We start from the raw sequence: 26953 nt of genomic DNA, 5'->3' as shown, positions 1-26953 counted from the left end.
CATCGAGTGGCAAATGCCCGAGTTCGAATTCCGTCAATGATGCGAGAAATATGAGTTTTATTCACAACATGGCTGAGTTAGTCGGTCTTAGGCGCAGATTACATGGCTTTTCCTCCCGAGAAATCGACAATTAATGTAATAAAACAGGCAGACCGACCGCTAAATGTATTAAATTTATACCAACCGACCCCCTCATGGCCCCAGTTTCTGAAAAATGTGATGTAGGTCGTTCAGAATTTTCGCCGAGGAAACTAAAGCCATGAAGTGTCAATTTATCCTGTTTGTAAAGTTCTTGTATTCTATCATTGGCCGATATGTCTTGCTGGATGAGAAACCTGATTGGTTGGTTTAGCTTTGTTCGCATCTACCCCTTTGGTCTTAATGATCCCAATTTATATGACGTGCCAGTTATTGTAGTGCATTATGTCAAATAAGAGTGGATTCACGCTCGATTTACATTTTGTGTGGGATGAAAAGCCCAAAATAACTCACGAGGAGAAAATATATTCCCTCTGGATTGTTGTTCTCTGTTAAGAAATTATAAGTTTTATGTTTATGCTTCGGGACGACCACGCAGTCAGGAGTCATAAGATAGAGAGAGAACACAAGAAACTATCACGAATTCTTTTATTCCTTTTTTCTTCCTTTCTTATTACTAAAGCTCTTCAACTGACAACCTGAAGTGGTGTCTGAAATACTTAATTTTCAATTAAGTATGCAACACTTCTGTAAGACGCTAATCGTATAAAGAGGTAGCGTACGGATACGAGCAGGCACCACTGCTCATCTTATCATCTCATATCCTGCTATTCACTCTTTCATGCACTATCCATACAACAGCAAAAAGCGGCAGTGCTTTTAATTAATTAATCTTTAACACGAAAACCAAGATTTACCCATGAATATTCAAAGTATTGCCGCTTTTTATATTCATTTAATATATCATTCATTAATGCTATAATAATGTGACACCATTTTTGTATCACACAACATCGTGATGAAATATCGCGAAATGGTCCGAAATTTTAACTTTAATTCCATTTCCAAATTGGGATAAATGTTAATGGCAAAGTTTAAGTTCCAAATAAAGTTTGAAGTTATTTGAATTTCAGCTGCGCCATTAACGATTGGATATTTGCAAGATGTGATGGAAATCTTAAGAAAAGTTTGTACATTTATGTCACCTAACACCAATCTTGCAAGTATTTAAACTAAGCAAACAAAAGCTCACAGTTTGCTTTACGATGGCGCCAGCATTAGTAATGACGTCACATAATTAGGTTGTCATTGAGGAGTTTGGTAGTTCGGGGTTTCTTTAACACCTGGGGCGCTCTTTGTAGAAGGCGTGCATCACCAATTAAGTTCACCGAACGCATCACGCAACTTTTACCCTGTTCAAGGACAGAAAAGTCGCCATTTCAAGAACGCATCACAAAATAAAATTCGCAAGGACAATATGCGTCATGCATTCGTAACGGGGCGTTGTTTATTGTAAGAAATGGCCGAGATTTCCAGGAGAAATGACAGTCTTGAGATTTTGTGTTGATAAGCAAGGCTGTTCTTTGTTAGCATCTGGAAGGCTGATCACTGGAAAGTCGGATTAGACATTGTTTTCCCCGATGGATAATTTGACACCATGAAGAGCCTCCCACGGTGGTGGTGGTGGTTTCTTTAATTTTGTAATAAACTTGAATCAGGATTTGCTGATGCAACACTCCAGTACACACACGAAGTTGGTTACTGGTTTTTTTACACTTTTAATTCATATGCAAAAAATAAATATATATAAAAATTATCTTTCTCTAAACACAGATCTTGCACTTATTTATTAATTAATAATTATTTAGGAACTTTTTTTATCAAGACAACAGGAAAGACCAAGTATTTGTCTGCACAAAATACATCAACATACCCTGATAAGCTGGTATATTGGATGGATTCGATGTGATCTGCTGCTTCCTTTTAATGTCTGCTAAGAATCGCAAAACTGATCTTCAAAGACGAATGAGTTGTCTCCGAGTTTCTCCTTTTATGGAGTGTTAATAAAGTGCTTAAAACGAAAAACAATGATCTGTCATGCCAATATCATAGATGACAATACGTAACTGATACCGCTAATCTGTTGTGTGACTTTCCTTTGGTATTCAGGTGAAAACCAAAGGAAAGTCGTGGGATTTATAGACAAAGAATTAGTGTCGAGTCATCTATAAATGTTTTATCCACCGACAACTCGCATTATTTGCGAGAAACAATCAATTATAAACAAAAATCAAACTTGTTTCATACTCATAAATACGAGAAAGTAAAATATTGCGAAGTTCGATCGATAGGAGAGGAACAATCGAGGTACTTACCTGTGTTGGGGATAAGCTATGGCTTCAGCGAGAAGGGAAACCGCAGCCAACAGACAGAAAGTGAACATTTGCCTTTTCAACCAGACCATCAAGTCACAAAAACCAAGCTCGGATTCAAACACTGTAGTGGCAGTAGATCGGCGCAGGACAAGTTACGATCAGTTACTTTTACGAACAGTCTCGGGATGCGAAAGTGCTGCACGGCTTCTGCTACGGAAAGAAGACAAACTTTATTTTAGCAGTCGCACCAGATATACACTGACTGTAACTAACATTGATACTCCTCCCACCAGGTGCGTGTTTTATACATTCGGTCGGTTTAAATGATTCGCGAATGGCAGTTCTGGAAGCGAGTGACGTCATAAGTGGCGACCGCGGGGTTGATAATAAGACTGACTTATGAAGTGTGTGGTAATGGACTGTCACCGTCGTTTCGTTATTTATTTTTTCTTTTCTTGGATTTCTCTAATTGTAAGTTCTTCGACAAAGAACTTTTTTTAGAAGAGCATCGATACCATCAAAACACTTCTCAGCAAGATATTAGTTTTCGTTCTTTCATCTTAGGATTAAATCGCTCTCTAATCGCAACCATAGAATTCTTAAACAGATATCGAGCTAATAAAGCTTAAGTCATAATATATTCAAGGTTGAAATACTTTTAATTCTCAGAATTAACTATACCCATATACATGTAATTGCTGTTGACGTGACATAGAAAAAACGTTGTCGGAGAGAAAAAAAAATGTCTCCCTCTGGTTCAAATTACTTTAAGGCTCGAGATACAGTTCCATGCAAGATTGAGTTAGCCTATCTCGTGCGAAAATTTCCCATTTTTCTTTGGTATTTTTACGATAATCCAAAACGTAGTACTTAAACTTTATAGTATGTGATATCGTGTCAAAGGTTGAGGTCAGAAGAAACTTACAGGCATTTTGATTTCTTTGCCTTTTTTGAGACATCCATGAGGTGAAAGGTTATCTAATAAATGTTGCTGAGAACACAGGAAATGAATAAAAAACCAAAAGAAATTACTTCAATGAGTTTAGGGTTGAACATGAAGAGATGCTGGCTGTTTGAGGCACGTGTTCTGACTTTGGAATGAAGAGTTGGAGTTATAGATGTTACTTCGGAGGAACGGTGCCATGGAACTATCTGTAGAAAAGGCATGTACTAAACTGAACATTTGTGTGAGAGGAAGCGGAGCGAGTTGGTAAGCAATGGCTCGTCATTGCTCTTTTCGACAGTCTAGGAATTCGAGTGATTTTTGGAGAAACTTCCTAGGTTTTTTTTTTTTTGAATGATAAGGAAGTGATACCGAATATTTGTGGATTAGAAGGGTTAGAAGTTACAAGTAAGAAGTTGTTAGAAGAGTAAACAGGATTTAGTTTTTAGAAGCATCTAAGTTAACTAGGTTTTTTTTGTCCTTCACTAGAGAACTTCTAATTAACGTTTAAACTGATGAATAATTCGAATATCTGTTGTAATTAGCAGAACTACATATCGAGTTTCCATTAATTGGAAGATTTAAGGCGAGAAAGTAAAACGGTATCCCAGCAGTGGTTTCAAAATGTCTGGATAGAGAGTGCCATCTACCATTGCATGTAAAGTGGTGAGGAAGAAAAGTGTCCACCCAATTTCAAAAGTAGACTGAAAAAACAAACACGAGCAAATGTCTTTGAAGTGTCAATAGCAAAGCTGTGGCTTTCTTAGTGTTAGGCGGAATTTATTCACAGATCGGTGACTTAAGTCATTGTCATAAATGTCTCCTGTGGATCGACTCCATTTTGGCCATAATCAGTCAGATGGAGGATTAAGAGATGGCAAGTGATATTAGTTTACGGCAGATCTTTTAATTTTGAGAGCTAGATGTTTGTTATTTTCGTTTGTAAAAATTAATCAACTTTTAATTCATTAAACTGGACTTAAATTACCCTTAGAAGTACACGCGTATCAAATAGGTCTAATCTGCAAGTTTCTTATCCAATTAGATTTACCCAGTAATCATAGATGACATCAATATGATGTTAGTAACAGGGAATGTGATTCGCTGTGCACAACATTGTGTCCATGTGTTGTTCGGAAATATAATAAACGAAAATAAGTTTTTTTTTTTTTTTTTTTTTTTTTTTTTTCACTAGTTTAACTAAATGAATGTTTTAATTTTCTTTCTTAATTTTTTGTATATTATACAAGGCTCGAGATATACATAAAAGTAAGATGGGAATGGCAGTATAAATAAAAAACTTAATACCATTCCTATACTGATATTAGTTATCGATACAGGAATGATCATCTAATAAATGTTTCTCAACATTTATAGGTGCTAATGGTTTTCACGTTTTTCTAAATTTCCATTTAGAAAATCATAAGCAGTATACAGGGTGTCTCAAAAATATTGGTACTAAATTTTAGGGGAGGTAGGTAACATATAAAGGAATGTGAATCGCATAGGAACCCATAACCGAAAACGTCGCGGGCGGGCAGAGGCACAAGAAGCAGAAATGACACAAGACAGTAATTAGTGGCAAACATTTATTTGACATAATATTAACAATGGAGTACGAGATGGATGCATTTCATGATGTTACAACAGATGCTCCAAGGTTCCACCATGAGACGGGATGCATGCCTGACACCGACGCAGCATGGATTGGCGGACACGGTTTAACTCACATGGTGTTTCTTTGACAGTAGCAGCAGCGCAGACGAGTCTCGCCACGAGATTCATTTCCGTCTCCACAGGCGATTCATACACGATATATTTGAGAGCCCCCACAGAAAGAAATCAAGTGAGCGTGGGGGCCAGGCAATGGCTCCACCATGGCCAATCCATCGACGCCCAAAACGTCTGTTCAAATGGTCACGAACACACCTTCCATAATGGGCAGGTGCCCCGTCATGTTGAAACCAAATGTTTTCTCATATTTGCTGGAACATCGTCAAGTAACCCTGGTAGAACTTGTTCAAGAAAGTTCCGATATTTAGCGAAGTTCATGCGGGATGGTAACAGGTATGGGCCGACTAAGCAGTCACCGACCATACCTGTCCACACATTTATTGCGAAGCGATGTTGTGCTGCATGGGGCGCACACCGTGTGGGTTGTCGTGAGCCCACACATGAGCATTGTGCTGATTGAATAAGCCTTCCCGAGTGAAATAAGCCTCATCCGTGAACAAAGCATAGGCTAGAAAATTCAAGTCTTGAACACTTTCTTGGAGAAACCACTGCGCAAAAGCCACACGTGCAGGATGATCTTGGGGGAGCGGTAACTGAACCCTTTGGAGATGAAAAGGTCGTAAGGAATCGTCGTGCCAGACACGTTGTACACTGCAACGAGACACACCTGAGGCAACAGCTCGTGTGCTGGTAGTAGGATTATTCTGGACGGCATTCAACACACTTTCTTCCATGGCGGGAGTTCGCGTTGAACGTGGTCTGCCCGCACTACTCCTGTTACCTCTAAATGACCCATAATCGCACAGATTTTGATGCACACCCGCAAACAAACGGTGGTCCGGTACATGTCTGTCTGGGAAGCGTTGTCCATAAATTCGTTAAGCGGCTCGTCCATTGCCCTCTGCTAATCCATACACTAGGTGCATGTATGCCAGCTCACAGTTCGTATATCGATGCATGCTCTTCGTGCAGCGACTACTGCTTGAATGAGTAAACCAGAAATTTTCCATCTCGCGAACTGATGAACAGCGACGTTTCCGGTTATGGGTTCCTATGCGATCCACATTCCTTTAGATGTTGCCTACCTCCCCTAAACGTTTGTACCAATATTTTTGAGACACCCTGTATACATAAAAAGTAATAAAAATTTGGACGTTATCGTGTAATGAATGGCGTAAGTTGCTGATGTGCCTAAAATCCTAAACCACCAACCACCGTGCAATAAATGAATCTTGGCATTCATCAATGTAATAACAACTATGACTTTTCCTCAAAGGATTCTTCGAGGACTTTTGATGTTCCGGGGTGGGGATCCATTTGACATGCACATATTGGAGTGCTGGTCGATAAGGACTATTTTGCAGGTGAAATCAACAAGACTTTTTTAAAATATGAATTTCACAGTATATAACAGAGCTATGATGCGCAATACGTTCTACGCTGATTTCAATATTCGTAGGAGAATGAATAAGAGACCATACGGAAGTGGTCTACGTATCATATTGAGGTAAATTTCTCTTTTTTTTTTTACAGTAAAGTGAAAGTCTATGCTTCACTGCAACATTTTTTTTTATTTTTTTTTTTCTGCGATCTTCAGACCCTTGTCAAGTGGTTGAATATAACAGAAGTAAATTCGTTTGTTTTTTTTGTCTCGTCATTTTCTTTTCATCATCATTTGTTTTCGTTCTTTTTTTTTTTTTTTTTTTTTTTTTACCTCATGAAATGAACCTTAAATATACTTCGGATAATGCGAGTTTAACTGGGGTTTACAAAGTTCAATATTTGGAGATCCTTATTGGATCTGCTTACTACCTTCGTAAACTCACTGATGTTGTCATTTCGGATAATTTTATTTTGCAGGCAGCAAAATGGGATTTATTTTTCTGCCCGCCAAGGATTTTTATGATAAAATATTGATCAAATTGCATAACTCGTTGTTGCTTCTGCTTCATTAGGCACATGTTTTTAAATCTTTCCGGTATTATTTGAATTCAGCATCTGGAGTTGGTGCAAAGGAACAATGCCGAAGTCTACAATTCTGACTACAAATAGGTATGGCAAAATATTGAATAAATCAATTCTTTGTATTAGATGCGCTTGTGTAGAATGTTCTTTCTGTGCGAGGAAATCAATGGCACTGTACGAAGCCCAGATTTATTTTCGAATGTTTCATTTTCTTCGTAAACATACCAGGAGAGGAACCTAAGAAACAATGTACCTCAAAAATAATAAGCTATTCAAATACAGATATTGTAAATAGTTGTCTTATATGGGGATGTGAGCTTTTGTTAATTATTTCCATTGTCTTTGAATTACCGTTGTAAAAAAATTTATACAGAATAAACGCTGAGAAATCAGTTAATCCAGATTTCTGAATGGAGTTTACCCATAAACAATATTATTGACAGTGACATCAATTTAACAAAGAAAAATTGGCAATAGCAATCATGGTACAAACGTCCACGAGGCGTATCTTTCCTTAATTTTCAGAATTTCTCAGACACTTTTTTTTTTTTATCATACGGTAGAAAATGACATTTACTAATCAAGAATTTGGGAATTTTTGGTCAGGTGCTTATTGTATCCAAAATTGAGAAAATTGTCTCTTATGGATAAATTTCTTTTGTTTGTACAAGACAAAATGGCGGCTTGTTATCGTTATTTTTCCAACAAACATTGCTGCGATGCAGGAATAAATATATTAGCCAGTCCAGGATCGTGCAACAGCTAGGAACAGCCCACCACCCAAGTAGTAGCGGAAATGACAGTTACTTCGACACTCATAGTGACCCTTTTTTACCTTTTGGTTGCTATACTTGTGCTGCATAATGCGGTAGGGTCCTCAAACTAATAAATCCTCAGGGATGGATTTTTGAGAAGCCAGGAGAGTAATCACTCCTCTCCCTTGAAATACACTCCAAATCCTTTGTTATCAACCTAGTAGGAATGAGCTTAATATCATTTGTTAAAAATATGATTTCAGTTCTCGAATTTTCCACCCGAATTGCGATTAGTTTTATAAATGAAAGTCTTGAATGTTTTTTAATTGCGCAGTAAAGGTGTATAGACACTTTTTGAGTTTTTCATATTCGCAGCAACTCTTCTATTTTGAATTCTTAATATAATTGAAGAAACAGTTTAGGACAGTGCTTCTTGCTGCTTGTACTGTGGCTTGCTCACAATGATTATGTTGCATCTTTGTCGCTGAAGGCATTTGATTTTTATCTTTGTTTATTAATAACTCTGCAACTTTAGGGTTCTTGCATAGTATAGCAAGCGAAGACACTTTTTTCCCTCCTTAAAAGACTAAAATCTTAATTACTTTTGGGCGAAAGCTAAATTATTCCGTTGCCTTCTTTTAATGTATTTTTTATGCTCGATTTTAACGTAATTGTTAAGCACAGACTTTCACTTCGTGAATTACACACTGTCTTAGGGGATTTTTCTGATGCATTTTTCCAAGAAAAACTGATATTGTTGGTGGGTTATCCAAAATAAAACTTTTACTAATTCTGCTACACTTAAGAGTTCTTTACGAAGTGTGACATTACTAGCTCTTTGCTTTGTTCACCGCACTTCTGCTTTCATCTGTCTACTGAAACTTTGTCCTGAGAGTGTCATGTTGGGTAAACATTTTGAAGAAAATCAAAATTGAAGAAAATCATTTATTCATGGTATAGAATGAAAATAAAGTTTTAAAACCCAAGCTTAAGTAATCGCAGCCATAGTAGAAAAAGTTGGTGTGGGATCAGAGTAGGAGTCCATTCATAGCTAGCGTGATGTTCCAGCTGTAAATACCATTGAATGGACCTGTAGACCAATGTTTCCCAAAGTGAGATACGCAAAAGGATTTTAAAGAGTACACGGCAAATTTTTTTTTTTTTTTATTTTACTTTATCATTTGTTTTGTACTAAAAATTTTAGTACCAAAATAGTAAGCATTAAAAATGTGCTTTCTTCACTAGCTAACATGCGTACTTTAATTTCAGAGTGGTACGAATCTCCACGATCATAAAGTTTGTTGATTTTTATTATAACTTCCATTTTTTAATTATTATTTCTATATATAGTATAGATGTATAACTCTTATTATATAAACAAATGAATGCAATATATTGTACTGTATTTGCTCTAGTCTAGATAAAATAGTATTATTAAAACTACTCCAAATTATTTTCGCCCGTCAAGGGCTACGCCGGTAAGACTAAACTCTCAAAAGGTGTACGCGATTATTGTAAGTTTGGGGAAACTCTGTTGTAGACTATACGTGGACTACTGTATTGTTCATGTATGAATCCAGAGTGTCTACAGACTTTTAAACGACTTAATCTACAGTTTCTACCTGGCAAAATGCCGAAAGATTTCGGTTTACAAATATCTTTCGGCATATAACCCCAGGGGCTCACATCTGGTGAGTATGGGCTTGGCACACCCAGGGTCCTGAGCTGGATATAGCCTCAGCACAAGCCTCAGGCTTCCTTGCACCATGTAGCTAATAATAATTTGTCAATATAAAGCGATTTCGCGATGAGATCTTCGAACTTTGTGTTCTGTTATTTTAAGATGTTCTGTAGAAAACGAGCTGTAACTATTCTATTAATTAAAAATATTGACTTTAATAGATTAGAACCATTGGAATAACTGTGATGCGCCCATCATGAATATCTCCGGTTGGTGCGAGGCCTACGTATTAATTATACCCATTCCTTACTAAGTTTCCATTGGTTTCAGTGGTGTTTTCGAAATTATTATGATATCTCATTTTGTAACCTTTGTTACAAAAGTGCGAGGTGAATACGCTAAATACTGCTGCCTTTTATGCGAGTAGGAGAGCCAATCGAAGGATTGCCGCTACAAGGAAGAAAAAAAAAAGGCCAGACTGTTCAGAAACAACACCAGGCCAGAAAACTGTAGCATATCATCCTTTGGTAGCTAAGTCAGAAAATCTATTTATCTCCACATTAAGCTAGGTTTCATAAAAAAAAATATATTTGAGGAAGCGATGGACAAAAATGGAGGAGTTTCCTGTTTGAAGAAAAGTTTCCTCGAATCAGTGAGACCAAGATAAAAGAGGGATTATTTGTGGGTTCTCAAATAAAACTGCTAATCCAAGATGAGGAATTTACTAAAACATTAAATTTTACAGAAACAACAGCTTGGAAGGCATTCGAAACGTCTGCCGGAACTTTTTTAGGCAATGAGAAATCAGAAAATTACAGTGAAATTGTGGATGAGTTAATTTTAGCGTACAGAGTTGGGATGCAGTATGTCTTGAAAGCTTCATTTCCTACATTCCCATTTAGACTTTTTTTCCTGAAAACTTGAACACGGTGAAAGATTTCACCAAGATATTTCTCAAATGGAAAAAAAAAATACCAGGGAAAATGGAGCCCAAATATGTTGGCAGACTACAGTTGGAATCTCGTAGGGGAGACACCAATGGACGATTATAAAATCAAAAAACTTTATTTTTGTTTCTTGTATTCCGTTATGCGTTCTTCGTTTCCCGCTTTTTTTTTTTTCATTTCTGGATCATAATTTCACGTTTACCGATCACGTATTCACTCACTAATCACATTAGATCAAGAAAGAATTAAACTGCGCAGGAAGCTCTTTCTGCCGAGGAAACCACAAAAGCCTAAAAATTGGTCACTTTTCTATGCAGTGCCTTAAAACGTCTTGTAGAATATTGTGCTTAGAATCCCAATGAGTTATGCAACTGCCTCTTAATTACCGTTAAATAATCCTTCATCAGTTCTCTACACCTCTATGTACTGAACAGACGTCAACAGTGGAGTATTAAGTAGCGTGTTTCAGGTAGAGCAGTCGTCCTTTCCGTACCACTTGTTTTATTTAATGAACAGCTCTCTCCATTTTAATTCGATTTCCAGAGGTCCATCCCAACAATGTAGTAAAAATTGCTACGCGAAAGCTGGTTATCGCAATATCGGACAAAGATCACCCTAAACAGCTACAATTTCTGATCTTCGACAACGTGTTGAAAAGGCCTCGTGATAACCCAAATAATCTTGTAAGAACTACCACCAGTTATACGAGAATGAACACGGACTGATACATTTTGTTATTCTCAAATTGAGGAGTATTCTTATTTTCATTTATTATTATAAATGCGCTTTCCTCATATTCTTAAATTATTCTGCTCCTAAGAATCGAAACATTAGGACCATTCATCCAAATCACCTTATCAGATTATTGATTTTTTTGTGAGATATGAAATTAATTATTGAAATGGTAAAAAGCGACGTATAACCAATTGCCAAGTTTGAAGGGTTTTTTTTTTTTGAGAAAAGCGTGATCGAAATTGAATTATATTGTTTTCAGTGCTTACGACTATCTTTGGACGAGTACAAAAATACAAAAAAATATTTATTATGGTAATTTCCTTACATTAATGAAACTTTATAATTTATTTCTGTTCCCATCATTACCGAACCGTTTCTCCATCCGATTATCACGCATATCTACTATTAAAAGTTTGAATTAGTTCTAAATTACATCCTACTAAGATTTTCATTTTCTCACTTGTAATATTTTTTGCGTAGTGTTTGCATTAATCTTGTGAGAATGTGCTGTATTTCAACGCGTAACACGCAATGCAAAGCCAATAAAAAAATAAATTCTAATACAAAACATATTTCGTTTTCTATTTCTTTTCAGTTAAGAGAAATAGAAAAATCATATTTCGTAAAAATCTGAAAAATTTCTCATAACAGCAGACGAAAAACAATGCACGTGCTGTATAGTTTCCATGGTAACCAATCTACAATTTTTTTTTTTTTTTGTGCAAAACATTCAGCTGGAATTACTGAACTCGTTTTTGTTTTGATAACGTTTTGTTAATTAGCAGCATTATCTAAAAGCTAGAATGAAATTTGCGTTAATTATACTCTTACATTTATGGGTTGATGATCACGCGCAAATAATTTAAAACGTTTTTCAGTGCGTTGATTAGATAAACACGAAAAGCAATAACGTTACGAAAAACAATATTTCACGAGCACATTTATTAAAAGTACTCTCTTGTTAAGCATTTTCCTTTAGGATTCAAGATTTAATAATGTTTGACCTTTTAAGATAAAAACTTAAGTTTTTTTATTTTGTTTTCAAAGAGACTTTTCTATCATAAATATCCCTAGAAGACCACGTAATTTGAATTAAAATGAAAAATATAATGGGTATGTAAAAATGTAACAAACAGTCATAAAATTGCATCAAATTCTTTAATAACAAAACAGATCGAACTGTAGCGTTTTAAATTGTTATCATTGTAAACTGGGCTTTTCCTAAGTACACTGTTAACTATTTATAATGGATTTTCTGTTGTAAAAACCATCTTTTTGACACCTACCGTTAATACTCACTTGGGATATGTTTATAATGACCCGTGTGGGAACTACATAAGATATATGGAGGATTTGGGTCTGTTTTGCAAACAGAAATGCAAATCTTATTATGTCCGTTGAGAATATCGATGTAACAGTGGATTCAGTGCGCTGGGACACGAGAAAGGCAGAGTAACATTCTGTTTAAGGCTCACTGGCAAAAAATATCTGGGATCGCTGTTCCGGGTATTTTGGAAAAAGGCTTGACTTGGTGATCAGTTACAAAAAACCCAACAACTCGGACACTATTAGGACCGATTTCTAGGCCTATAACTATACATTCCCTCCAAATTCAGGAGAGGAGTTAAATGCCTGGTAATTAACTGTATTGTCGGTCACGTACAGCAAGAATTGTATTTCTCTTCCTGAAACAAACGAGGTGAGGAGCTTAAGTGGAGTAAATAACTCTAGTGCACAGCTATCAGATAGGTTTAGGGGTCATCACAGGAATTTAATTTGCCAATAAAATGGTGTCGTGACGACATCTTGAGTTAGAACAATGACTACGAATGGAAGGATTAGGCAGACAAAGAGCCGAATGGATGAAAAGAGACAGTGCAAGCGTCACATGGATAGAACTAGAAAATTAAGGAAAGAACTACGGAAGTTAGAGGAGGGAGAATCCACCTATGCTCGTTTTCTTTTATAAAAACAAAGCGCATAAACGCTGTTCCTGTAATAAAGGATGGAAAGGTAATGGCAGAGTAGGTATCGGAAGCTCTTAACATAAAGCAATCTATTCATTATTTTCTCTTAATTTAAAAACACAAAATTTAAGGTAGACAATAAAGAAGTTTTCACCGACTGATGAAAGACTCTCCCAAATATCCGAGTGGACAGAAAGGAAAACTCACAACGAGATGTACTGGATCAAGAGAGACAAAAAAGGCAGATTGTTTCGACGAGTACATCAATGTACATGAGCCTGTCGAACTTAATTAACACTACCAGAGGGACTCCTGAGGTGGCGTGAAAGGAAATTAAATGCATAGTTTTTCCACACTAGTAGGATGATTTGATTAAAGGTCCATCTGGAGACACTTGGCGTCAACATTTCCTGCTCACCGTGGGCGTGTATGTAAAAGTAATACCGAAAGAAAATTTGTTTTAAATAAGAACGTGATTAGGTGTTTCTGAAATCAAGCACCCTACAGATTATTGCTTCCTTCGTGCTTCATTCGTTGATAGAAGTAGAATTAGCAGTATTGAAGGAAGGGGTTTCAGTATGGAATAACGAGACAAGAAGTTAATGAACAACGGAAGTTCAGCTTCCTCATCAAATTGGATACAGAAAACAAATCGATCAATATTAGAAATACTGGCAACAGCTAGTTTGAAATAGACGAAGCACTTTGTGCCCAGGAGAAACAAAATGCTATTGTGACAGCTAATTCTATACTTTATACAGAAAATAGAGAAGCCGGCTATTTCTTCGGCTCTGGACAATATTTTCAACCCTACCCCTGGGGTGGGAGTAGGAAAGTGGCGCCACATCACCCTCTTCTACTGTTGCATACTTGAGTCTTTCCTCTCCTTATGGCTCTTTATCTCCAGAAATGCCCGTTTTCTTAGAACAGCCAGGCAAGTTTCCCGAACACTTGACACAGAACAGCCTGTCCATAATTGCAACAAAATCGTGTGCGTGACAGTTGGTATAAGCTGAACAGGTTGCGAAATATGCGTGGTATTGTAAATCCACTGGCTGTACTCGAAGGCAGACGAGGGAATGTCGGATTATTTATCGATTTATCCGTAATTACGATAGGTTATCGAATGGCACAATAAATTTCAGTGCCGTAGCTTATCCACGTGGCACTTAATGGGCACTTCTCAACCTCATTAAGATTCTTATCACTTTGCAGCGAAACCTGGCGGCGGAACACACACTCGCGCACACGTGGTTTTTCCAATTAACATTTGCATAACCGTGACTAAGCTATCTGATGGTGCAGCAGGTTGTAGGGAAGGGGAAGGTCGTAAAAACCACGCAAAGTTTCTAGATTACATCCCTCTCTCAGTAAACCCAGGTATCCCGCACAGCAAAAGCACTTTTCCTAAAAAATATTACATTCTATTTGTTCTCTTTTCGTAGAGTGGATGAAAAACAGGACAAATGTTATTTCTCGTATTTCTGAAGACATCTGTAACTCTTCAACCTATTACTAATAGCGTTAGAGTGTTTGAGCTATAGAGTTTATAAATGTGCACGCTATTGCTATTGTTAAATTTATTTTCTCTTATTCAATTTCTACATATTTGTAGAAAAGTTGTAAATTCTGCTGATTACGCAGCAGGAGTTGAGTGGCTATCTTCTTTTAAAGTTCAATACAATTTATTCAATTTATATCGTCTCCATTTAAATACACTGTAATTTGCGCTGTCAACTGCAATAAGTCAAACTAATTTGAACCTTGAGTAAGGTTATATCTGAAAATATTCATTTCTTCAGTCGAACATACGTTTGCAGGATAAAACAGAACAAAATAAAATCGTCTACACTTGAAAACACTTCAAGTAATAATATGTGGACGTATCAGTGCACATTATTTGTAAAGTTAGTGATTAAAGATTACACCGTAAGATAGCCACTATTAATGAAAAGTAAAATCGTGTCCCTCATCTGAATATTCACTGCAAAATTTTCCCAGTGCTACTGTTACATGACTTTGGGCAGAAATCTAATATTTCAGAGTGTTCCCTACTGCTATTTTTAGTATAGTTGTGCCTTCTTTACTGGCAAGTGGGATGCATAGTTTACAGTACGTGGGTGGTTCTGAAACATTACGGATGAATAATTTGTAACAATCGTCTCTCTCACGATCGTCTTGTGGTATTTATCTGCCCGTATTCTCAAACTCCCACTACAGAAGGTGCAATCGAATAGCAACGACGTAAGGGTGTGAGGAAGAGCCACGGGGTCTTAATTCTGATTATCATCAATACCTTCCGTGTTTGTGGAGACAAATAAACAGCCTCATTATTCTTGGTCTCGAGCAATCAACTCCATAAATAAAGCTTGAAGTGCACAGACATCTCTAACGAGGTGGGGAGAAGAAGAAAAGCTAATATCATAATATACGACTATTAAGAATTAATCAAAAGTCATAAGGGAATCCAGACACGGTTTTTAAATACGTCTTGCATCTGAATAACTCTAATGTTGATACAAGAAATGTGAAAATTAGCGGGTTCAGCGTCGCGAATGATCACTGTTGTTCCTAAAATTATATCTCCAACTGATGCCTCGATTTCGTGAAATTCTGCTTGCTTATACGCAACTTGTTTTTACATGAACGGGAATATATCACTCCCAATTCCCCACCTCTGATTTCCGCTTCATTTTCAGATGATAGCGTTTTCTAAAAATTATTATGCTCCTAGGAACCCCTCTTACCCACATTTCAAATGAACGATAAGACCTGAAAATTGAGTTCGCATCGTTTTCCAAATATAATTTTCTATATTTCTTCGCATGCAATGTCGCGTATAACGCTGTACGGTTACGGAGTGGAAGGTGAAGAATTATTCGCTGCATCTTTGTTGTCTTTTGTGATAAAGATGGAGTTCGTGGCGCATCGTGCGCAAGCAGAGAACAAGAGAATAAACAGTGGAGAAAAGACAGCGATTCAACTTAAATCAGATCCGAATCTAAGAAAATCAGGGCACAGACAAAGTAATACATAAAAGACAAAGCTCCCGTCCATGGCCTCTGACTGCCCAATAGAACACTTCAAAGAGTGAACAAACGAACTTTCAAGTGAAATTTTTCTTAAAGCATGTATCAAGGCGAGTGTGGCAGAGTTGAAAGACTCGATAAATTCCAAGCCTTGTAGCGGTCTCAGTAACAAACCTCTTTCTTAATCGCAAGTTCCGAACATTTCGCATCTACACCAAATAGTAAAAAGTAAGATGGGAATGAAGACGAATGAAATTTCATTCGTCTTCATTCCCATCGTTTATACGTTATATTTTCGAATCAGTGTTTTCTTCAAAAAAAAAAAATTATTATTCGCCAAGTAAAGATTGACAAAAGTACAGTAAATGACTCGTACACTATAGAGATCTGTTGTTTTGGAGAGTTTTTTGTTTTGTTTTGTGCATTGCCACTTTGGTTAGAGCGCGCCAGTTCATATAGTTTTCTGCGTGTTTTATCTGTAGGAAAAAAACAAACTCGCAGAGAAAACCCTGCTCTTCCTTTGAATCGGATACAACCTCAATCGAAGAGGACTCTCGGATTTTCTCTAGTGCTTTGACAGGATTCGACTCTAAGTGTCTCCACGAGTAACAAGTGGCAAATTTGCTATTTCGGCATGGAGGACCTTGCTGGAAGCAGTTTGACATTATCAGTCCGATGGGCACTCTTCATTATCGATCATGAACTTCATTTACTGCAATTATGATTGATGCTGTCACTTTTTATCACGTGCTAACAGAATATTTACATATTTCATCTTATTAAAGAATACATTACTAAGTTTCTGCTTTTATATCTAACCTAACTTTTTTTTTTTTGGGTGACATAAAGCTTGGGTACTTTATTTCGCTTACAAATGATGATGTATTACAATAGACTGTTCCAGATAGCATTGAGTCATGTTACCACAACACTGGGTTACCGTAATTTTGATTAATTTCTAGCCTATTTGGTATTGGGCTACTTCCTAAAAGTGAAATAAGCTGTATCTGAAATACTGTACAGGTTAGAAAGACAACCTTGAATTCTGTGATTCTTGAAGAATCTTAGGACGCTGTGAAATAAAAGAATTCTCAAAGTAAAGTGACTGCAATTCCCCTTCTCTCGTATTTCCCTATCCACTACCGTGCAAAGAATTGCAATCTGAGCATGCAAGACAAAGCTAGACAGAGATAAATACATTTATCAGTGAATATATTAGTAGTCACATACTGAACCAAACCAAAAATATTTTGAATAACCAATCGAATTTGGTCGGAGCGCTATGGAAATTTTAATTTTAAATGCCAATAGGTATTTGTTTTATTTTATTTGAGAAACATAAACTAAACATGAAAATGAAAGTCCAGTGGAACTTGTACGGAGCTGGGTAAAACTTAAATCAAATTTTAAATTAATGAATTTATGTCAAATTTATTCCGATCGTCCTTGGGAAAGCATCCAAACGAAGTCATATGTTCACCGTAGAGTGAACTTTCAGATGAATATGTGCGGGCGTGGTCTAATGGGAGGATAAACAAAGGGATTGACAGATAGATCACTAATTAAGTTGCTGATAACGAAAAGAAAACGGAACGGATTCCATCTTTTTCGTGTTTGTTCATTATTGCCCTGAGTCAGATTCTTCTATAGATCCTTTATGATGATAATTCCTACAGAAATTAATTATATTTATAATCGCTTACCGGTTACGATGTGGAAGAGTGCGATAACTCTGAGGAAAGAATTTTGTTGAAGGAACAACTTCCATAAATAAATTAGATCGTTTTTGAAACCTCACTTCAGTTCCACTGTCACTAAAAGAAAGCTTCCCCTGGAAAACTTTACGAAATGTTTTTGATAAAGCTGTTCCTGCTGAAGCGGAAGCCGTTATCTGCAGAACATTGCGGTAAGTGTAATGTCTCTGTTTTTATAGAACGGAAGAAGGAAGGAATATTGGCTTCTATTGTCCTTAGAAGGCAGCCACACGCAAATACTTACACCGATTGCATCAGTGTTGTCTTCGCTATCACGCTAAGCGACTTATCCACGGTTTGTTTGGCTTGTTCTTATCTGAGCTTGGAGATGCTTAGCGTGTGTGAACTGAAGAAATGTCTCAGCTCTACGAAAGGAGAAGATAAAATTGGCATAACGATTTACTGGTAATGGGGGACAGTGGTCATGAATTAAATGAAAACTACTCATATTAATTTATCTACCGGTGTATTCATTTCCATGTTTCGGAACAAGTGTTGAGTTTCTTTTATTAGGATTGAATTAGTTCAATCCTCCTAATAAAAGGAACCCTTAACATTGTCCCAAAATACAATTAACATTTATCATATTTTTGGAGACATGTTGACTTGGAAGTTAACACGTTCAAAGAAATGTAGTTCTCGTTGGTAGCATAACAACCATCCCTACACTTTAGGCAACTTTGTCTTTCTTGATATACCCATGAAGCTCTTAGAGAGGTCTTGGTTCGATTCCCGACTATGGAATGAGGAATTTCTAAATTCCCCCCTCAATCGAGGCTGTAGTTAGCCTATCTCAGACAGAGAAAGTAGAGTAAAGTGAATATTTCGTGTTTTTCATCCCGCACAACATGCAAATCAGCCCGTGAACACACATGTACAAGCAGAATACATATTGGAGCAAAATAGTCTAAGTCGCTAATGCGTATAAAACTCAAAGGTAACAACAACCACCTAGGAAATTAGCCCAAACTGCTCCCCAACTTGATGTATACATAAAATTGCATAGACAGGAAAACTATAATGAGACTATGAAATGATGCACATAATCATTGAGAGTCAGACGGACTCTGGAAAACAGAAACTCGTGTCCCGTTTTTCTTTAAGCTTGTACCGCATTAACTATTGAAGATTTCAATAGTCTGGAACTATTTGACGAATTTCCCAGAATTAAAATTAAATTAAATCAAGAATGAATTTTTCTGAACGCATTTCGAACATTTTATTCTACCTGTCGTTGCTGTAAGATTTGGGTATTATTTGTGAGTTGCTATGAAAAAAAAAAAACGCGTCTGGATAAAACTTATGCTTACTACATCATCTAATATTTAGCCCTTATTAGAAATGACTGAAACAAAACACAGAAACATTTGTGTATTAAGCAATGGCAAATGAAGGTGACCAGTGGTAATGATTAAACTGGCATCGTAGGTTGACGCTTGCATTTTACCGGAACACAGAAAAATGCACGAGTTCAGCTTTCCTGGAGTAGCTTTACGATTTCGCGATTCTGTGAACTGCATGTCTGACGAGGGAGGGAGAGTAAGGAGTGGGAGGGTAGTGCAGAATGGAAGAAAACCAGCGATGCGCGAAATTAACTCTTGTCAACCAGTCAGATACGTTATTGTGTGCATTGCGTGGGTGTGAGAACGGTCTGATTTACGTAATAATTTATCCTGGAGAAAAATAAAGCGAATCGTGGACGTGTTACATCTATGAAAATTGTTTTCTTGATATCTTTGGCATTTGTTTAAACCTTTTTATTAGCAATGTTTAATAGTTTTGGTTCTTTTTGTAATTATACAAATGTTACAGATTTGCTGGATGAAAAACCCAAGTTTCTGGAGGGGGGGGGGGGAGAACTGTGCAATCCTTAAGGTGTGAAAAAGCTCAAATTACTGCCATTTCTACGAAATTCAATGCCAGACCTTTTGCTATACGTTTCAGAAGAAAAAAAAAAGCGACCATAAACGCTGTGCTAGTTAAAAGGGCGGTGAATAGATCTGAAAGACCAAGTAGTGTTTATTATAATGGCTGAACAATGTCCCATAATAGTTCATGTGGAATAGTTTTAATCAGTTCATTCATTATTAAATCGATTACCAAAAAGGTTTGTGCGGTTTATACAAGGTTCCTGTTTTTATGAAAAAAAATGTGGAAGTCATTGTAGAGGGCTGATTATCCATCGATGCACTTCGAAAATGCACGTTGACATTGAGTTGGTTGATGCCTACAGGGCCATTGTTCCGTAATACACATACTTGTCACGAGTATTTGTATACCGCCTAAGACAGATCGCAAAATGGCTTCCACTAGAAAACAGACCTATACATTGTACACAAAAATTAAGTATTTTTGACATCTTTTATTATCTTTTGTTGTCTTTGATGAAAAATGGCTGATCCAATTGCAGTTATTCGAGAATGACTTTTCGGTATAAACTGAGCATAAACTCTACACAAGCAGTCCATAAGATATGCGCGACATTCGCAGACTGTACAGTAAGTGAACGCATAGTCCAGAAATGAATTGTTCGAGGATGATACCCAACGATGACGTTGTTGGTTATCATCTTGTGAACTCGTGCCGCACACATCGACGCCCCTACTTCAAGAACAGAAGATTTTGCTTTGTGTCTGGTGAAGTGGGGACGTCGATGTATGCGGCACGACTGCAGAAACTGCTATTACTGATAAATACACTTGCTGCTCCTATAATCATTCATGCCATAGTGGCTGAGTACTGCCCCTTGAAGTGAGCGGACTGGACTTCAGTCCCTGCAGTCTGGGATTACAATCCAAAGTTGGCAGGCTCCTGTAAAATGCTAATGGTACATAAATCCCCTGACATCTAACTATAGGAATAGGAAATTCTCCAATATGCCACCCGTGCATTTCAGCTCGAAAGCCACTAAACGCAGACTGCACTGCACAAATATACCGCCTGTTCCAATGCTCTGAAATGCACAAAACCTTATGAAGACTTGCAATGATCATCAATGATAAACACAGAACAAAAATGTTGTCTGGCTAAAATTCCGTGCTTCAACTAGAAAACAAAGAATATTCTATGGTGATTTGTTTCTTTTTATGGATTCTGATGACGCATGCCTGGAATACTTTTGACAGGTGAATTATAATATATTAACTTCCTCCCACAGCTCTCCATTCGCTAAGAACTATTCTTGTAAATGATTACCATAATACTTTTCAGTGGCGTATCATCCTAAGGGGGAGGGGCATGACGACCAGTTCCAGGTATCATCGTAAGGAGGCATGGCGACTGGCCTTTTGAATTTTTTTTAGAACGTCTCCTGCGTTCTTTTTCTTTAATTTCAAATTTTCGGTTAGGGGGCATATGCCCTTCTGTCCGCCCCTGATACTTTTTATCAGCCTTTTAAGCAAGAGTGGTTGGGCAATAGAGGGGTAATCTCTCTCTATATGAGAGGCCTAAATTATGCAGGACCGATCTGCCTCATAGGTAGTCGTCATATTTGTATTTCTTAATTTTTCAAATTTTATAGTTCATCCAATTAATCTTATGATATTGCTTTAATATGCCGTATATACAAACGGCGTATTACTTTTATATAACACGTATATAAAAGTAATTGTATATCGATTCCTGTGATAAACTTGAGGGGGAAACATCTCCAAAAAACAAAAAAACCCTTTCAACAAATATCGCAGTCACATAGGGAAGTTTAAGAGAAGATTTTTAATAAATAAAAAGCATTTTGTTGACATAAAAATCGGGCGAAAACGGGGCATTCGCTGACGGTGACAAGTAGCGTAGTTCTGTGAAAAATGCGAAAAGGGCATAAAAATCGCATTAAGTAACACATAAAATGCAAGAAAGAAACTGCGTAGCACCAAAGTAAGCCATTGAGGCAGTTACGCTGCATAGTAACATCCGTTACATCTTGTCATCAAAACAACATAATGAAGTTAGCGTAGTCCAGGCTCTTCAACAGCAACGGTCCGAGGCAGCTTGAATATATTCACCGTTGGATTCCAGACGCTCTTCTCTAGCGACGAAACGGGGTTTCATTTATCGCGAATGTCACGAGGTAGAACAACTGACTGTGGTACACTAAAAATCCATATTTTGCGTTAAATTTCTGTTGATGTTGTCAAGGCCGGAGTTGTTGAGCGTACCTCATCCCTAAAAATAAGTCCTTATTTTTTATGACGCGATAAATTCGCAACTCTCCGCTCAGGACACACGAGAGGTGTGTTTTTGAGGTTTAACTGGAGTAGAGAACAACGTATGCATACTTCTAGAAGACGGGACCACGGCTCGAGCAGCTAATTATCCTTCGGATTGTGCGAAAGATGTTTCTGATGATGGCAGCTTAACCAGAGACCTGTGGTCAAACAAGGTCATCACCAAACTTTAATGCGTGAGGTCGTTATTCTTAGGACAGCGAATGTAATAATGTGCATACGTCATAGGGAAATGGAAACAGATGTTTCCATTTCCCAGTTGTTTATCACTCATCCAAAATAATAATTGAGGAAAATGAACTGAAATGTATTGAACGATGTTGGAAGAAAGCGTTTATTTCTTTTTTTGATGGAAACTCCAAACACGAAAGGTATTAAACCTGTAGTACTTAGTGCATGGGTTGAAGGCTAAAAACATAGAATATACTCGTTGATATTAGACTTGGATTTCTGTGTATTGCAATTTTTAGGAAATGTAAAGGAAGATTGTTCTAGAAAAACAGAGGTTGAAGGGATAAATGAGAAAGAAAAGTTGTTGGTTCTGTGAGTTTGGAGTTGGACATTGAAAGGATGCTGACTGGTCTCGAAGAGAATGGGGCGAACTGCCGATGCCAATTCAAAAGAACAGCATCCATAGAATTATCTATATAAAAGGCATGAAACAACGTCTGAGACAGGGAGTGGCTACACTGTACGAAATCGGGTCATTAATTAACCTGATTGTCTTTTGAATCGAGAGAGAGAGAGAGAGAGAGAGAGAGAGAGAGAGAGAGAGAGAGATTGATTTTGGGGTCATCACCCCCAGTTGTGGGAACAATATTCCATGGTAGAGTGGATTTGAGACATATAGAGGCAGTTGTTTATGAGAAAAGTAACTCCTACAGCAAAAAGAAAATCTAATTTTTTAGATTTTCTTTTTTTTTAGATTGCAGAGGAAGCAATATTTGCGAAGTATTATGTTAAGAGAGGTTGGAAGTCAGCGTAAGAGAAATATACGACCTTGTCTAGAAATCTGTATCGTTCAAGATGAACGTCGGAGAAATAAGACAAGGCTGAGTTTTAGAAGAATTGCAGTGAACTAAGTTTCTTCACCTTGTTCCAGATGTTTGTGCAGAGCAAGGTTTCTGATATTGGAAGATAGAATATAGTGTTTTTTTTGTTTTTTTTTAGGAAAACCCCAAACACGAGAGGTATTAGAACCTTTAGTACCGTGCTTGGGTTGGAGGTTGAGAAGACGAAAGAAGATATTTGCTGACATTGGACTTGAAATTCTGTAGATTGTAATTTTCAGGAAATACGTGTGAAGGAAGGTTGTTCCAGAAAATAAAGTTGAATGAATAAATGAGGAAGATGAAAAGTTGGTTCTGTGGGTTTGAAGTTGGACAGTAAATGGACGTTGGCTGGTGGCGGCAGGTGTTCGGACTGTTTTGAAAGAGAGAGCGGGAATTATAGAAGCCAATTCAGAAGAACAGTGCCCATGGAAATATCTGTAGAAGAGGCATGCAGCAGAAACAGTGCGTCTATGAGACAGCGAGTGGAGAGACTCTGTTAGAGATGAATCATTAATTAACCTAACTGCCCTCTTCTGAATGGAATCAAGAAGCCTGAGAGAGGTTTTGGGGGCACCACCCCAGATGTGAGAACAATATTCCATGGCAGGGCGGATTTGCGATTTATACAGAGTGAAAAGCTGTTTGGAAGAAAGTTAACGCCGAGAGCAAAAGAGAAAACCAAGTTTTTTAGATGCAGAGGAAGCAATATTGTGTGTGTGTGTGTGTGTGGGCATGTGTATATGTAAAGGGCGGCACCTGGAACATTCTTTCAACTCCGCCTCGTATCTCTGTGAAGAACAGTATCACTACAAATGGGTCAGATATGTATGTGACGTAGGTTTGTGTGTGTTCTGTTCTGGCCGCTTGGCTACTTGTTCTGGGTACTCGTCCACACCACGGGAAGGTGGGACGACGTTACGCGGGAAGACGTTACTATATCACGTAACGTCTCAAAAGAGACTCTGACCCAGTAGATGGGCCAGGATCCTCTGAGGGCCCATTCCAGAGGGACTTCAGAAAAAAAAATTTCACCCGTGGTGCAGGTTTTGAAAGGGAAAAAAAATAAAGAAAATAAAGGAAAATAAATAAAAATATTAAAAGGGAAGAAAGAAAAGATGGAAGATGGGGGAGAAAAAGAGAGAGAGAGAGATGAGGAAAGGAAAAATTATAAATAAAATAGAATAATAATATGCCTGAAAAGGTCAATAGGTTGATCTTTGATTGGTGCTTGAGGTTATGTTGCTGCCGCATTAGTTGTAAGCATATCTTTCCTTCTGGCAAAGACAGCAGCTGCAAAAGCCTGGAGTGCAGACAAGTGATGTGGGGTCAGAACAAGTTGGTCAACTTGATTTATGCTGAAGGATGGGACTTCGTTTCGCAGCTCATTCCTCAATGTCTTCATAGCAGGCACATTCGTGTAGAAGATGTTGCCAGTTTTCTTTTGCTCCACAGAAACAGATTAGTGTTTAACAGGCCTAGCTGGTGGAGTTTTTCTTTAAGGGATCCATGCCCAGTAATAAGATACGATGCTTCCAGACTACTTGTAAACCATGAGCTAACCTTCTTCGACATCACAAAGGAGACATCCGGTAGGAAATTTCTGGTTACAGTGCCAACAGTTGAATTGTCCCACCTTGTTTTCCAGACATTTATTAGCTCTTTAAAGCATCGAGCTTTTTCCCTTTTATTGTCATCATTCAGTGATAGGTCTATATCCATGATGGAGGTAGGTATTCCTTTTTTGAGCCTGAAGCATAATCCTCCAAATATTACATATAGGTCTAAAGGCAGAGTCCCAGCAATAACCTGGATTGCCGCAGTGGACACCGTTCGGCAGATGCGATGTGTTGCTAGTAGCATTGCCCTCTGGATTGAGTTGAGTTTTAGCTTCATTTGACGATTACCACTCTGTGGAACCAAACTCCGGCCGCGAATGAGATTAAGGGAAGGAATACCACTTTATAGTAGAGGAGCAGGGTCCTCCTAGACAGGCCCCACTCATTTCTTGAAATTCTAATGATGGAGGCTGTAAACTTCCTGGTTTTTTCACAAAGGTATTGTAGGTGAGGTAGGAATAAAAGCCTGTGGTCTATGATCACGCCCAGACCCTCGCCTGCATGACCAGGGGCAGCTGGATACCATTTGTAATGTGCTTGTGCCAAGAGAGATTAGAAGTCAGGGTAATCCCCTAGAAATCGGAGTGTCGCCAAAGATAAGCATAGGAGCAGAAGAATCCTTTTTGCGAGATATAAGACAAGACTGAGTTTTAGAAGGATTGAAATCAACTAAGTTGTCTTTTCCCCACTGGAGAATTACCTGGAGGTCAGCATTTAAGGAATTAGTAGTGGATATTCGAGAAGTTGAAGCTGGTTGAGCAGGGCAAGGTTTCTCAAAATGGAAAGTGGAATGCAATGTGCTATCATCGGTAAAACTATAGATAGGATTTCCGGTCAATGGAAGAAAGTCATTAATATACAAGAGGAAAAGAGAGGGGGAAAGAACTGAACCTTGGGGGACACCGGCATTAGTGGAGAAGTTAGAAGACAGAGAGCCATCTACCATCACCCTCAGTGATGGTAGACGGAAAGGTCAGAGAGAAAACTGGATAACCAATTACAAAAAATAATTGGCAAACAATAAGATGGAAGCTTCTTTAGAAAACCTTTATGCCAAACACGATTAAAGCCTTTGAGATGTCAAGAGCAACTGCTTGTTTCACAAAACTTTTTCATTGAATTTGTCCATAAATGGATAACAAAAGCCAGAATATCACCAGTGGATCGACTGACGGAATCCATACTGGCGATCGTTGATCACACGGAAGGTTGCTAGGTAGTTTAAGAGTTAGGGTTAATTGATTTCTCCATTACTTTAGAAAGAGTAGAAGTAATTGCAATGAGACGATGATTGGATGGGAAAGATGTCGCCCTTTTTAGGAACTGGCTGGATATGAGGAAATTTCCAAGCAGAAGGAAAACACCTTTGAAATAAGAAAGTGAAAACAGGTGGCAAAGAACAGGAATAAGTTCAGGAGCACAGGTTTTGAGAACAAGTGGAGAAATACCATCGGGACCTGGAGCTTTCTTAGCATCAAGATTCGTCAAAATCTTTCCGACATCCTTTTGAGGGAAGACCACCGGAGCGTGCTGTGAATGGTGGGAGGTGTTTTACCAAGATCATTAACAGATAAGTTGGAAGAAAAATGGGATGCTAGCAGGTCAGCTTTATCCTTGGCTGAAGTGACAATAGAACCATCTGGTTTTGACAGAGGTGAGAGCAGAGACGGGCAAGCGTTGCGGCCAATAGCTTTGGCAAGAGACCAGAATGCTCGGCTACCATTCTACTCAGCCTGTTTGGATCTTTTCGCAGATAAGCTTACTCTATTAGTTTGACAATTCATGGTGTATTCAATAGTAAGAAAAGCAGTGCGGAGGAAATGCTGTATGAGGTAATGAAATTTTTGAATGTGGCGTACACATGTTAAGAATATACCCAGATCCTCGACATAATGTGTCCTCGACAATGTCGACCCCGCATAGACACTACTCGGACTCCCTCCAGTCACTATCTGACAGAGTAGAAGTAGCATGATTATACACTAGCTGATCCGGAAGCATCATAGAGAGTTGTCAATAGGTTCGGTCCGGTGTACTAATTAGCGGCCGGCCTGCGAACACCGTTTTAATGCGGTATCCTCGAAATGTAAGGAATTTTGAATCTCGCCATGATGTTCATCATAACCTCAAAAGACTGGAACAGGGTGAAGTTTTCTTCACTCTTTTCCAGATGTTTTTGCAGCGCAAGTATCTATTGG

At 37.9% G+C, this 26953-nt stretch overlaps 1 protein-coding gene across 2 annotated transcripts in view; it reads right to left on the bottom strand.

The window, feature by feature from the left end:
• The window catches only part of LOC150077320 (uncharacterized), a 136482-nt gene that overhangs the window by 47274 nt on the left and 62255 nt on the right, over positions 1-26953 (bottom strand). Inside the window, exon 2 of one of the 2 annotated variants that reach the window (XM_090386480.1) lies at positions 2355-2564. In XM_090386480.1, the coding sequence (XP_090242606.1) occupies positions 2355-2443 (89 nt within the window). In that variant the 5' untranslated portion in view covers positions 2444-2564. The remainder of the gene's footprint in view (positions 1-2354; positions 2565-26953) is intronic. The other variant, XM_090386481.1, reaches the window with a different exon arrangement.

The sequence above is a fragment of the Mastigoproctus giganteus genome, chromosome 12, assembly GCF_048544385.1.
Source record: "Mastigoproctus giganteus isolate SK-2022 chromosome 12, ASM4854438v1, whole genome shotgun sequence".
In the NCBI taxonomy this organism is placed as follows: Eukaryota; Metazoa; Arthropoda; class Arachnida; order Uropygi; family Thelyphonidae; genus Mastigoproctus; species Mastigoproctus giganteus.
This window is presented reverse-complemented; position numbering and strand designations above follow the sequence as displayed.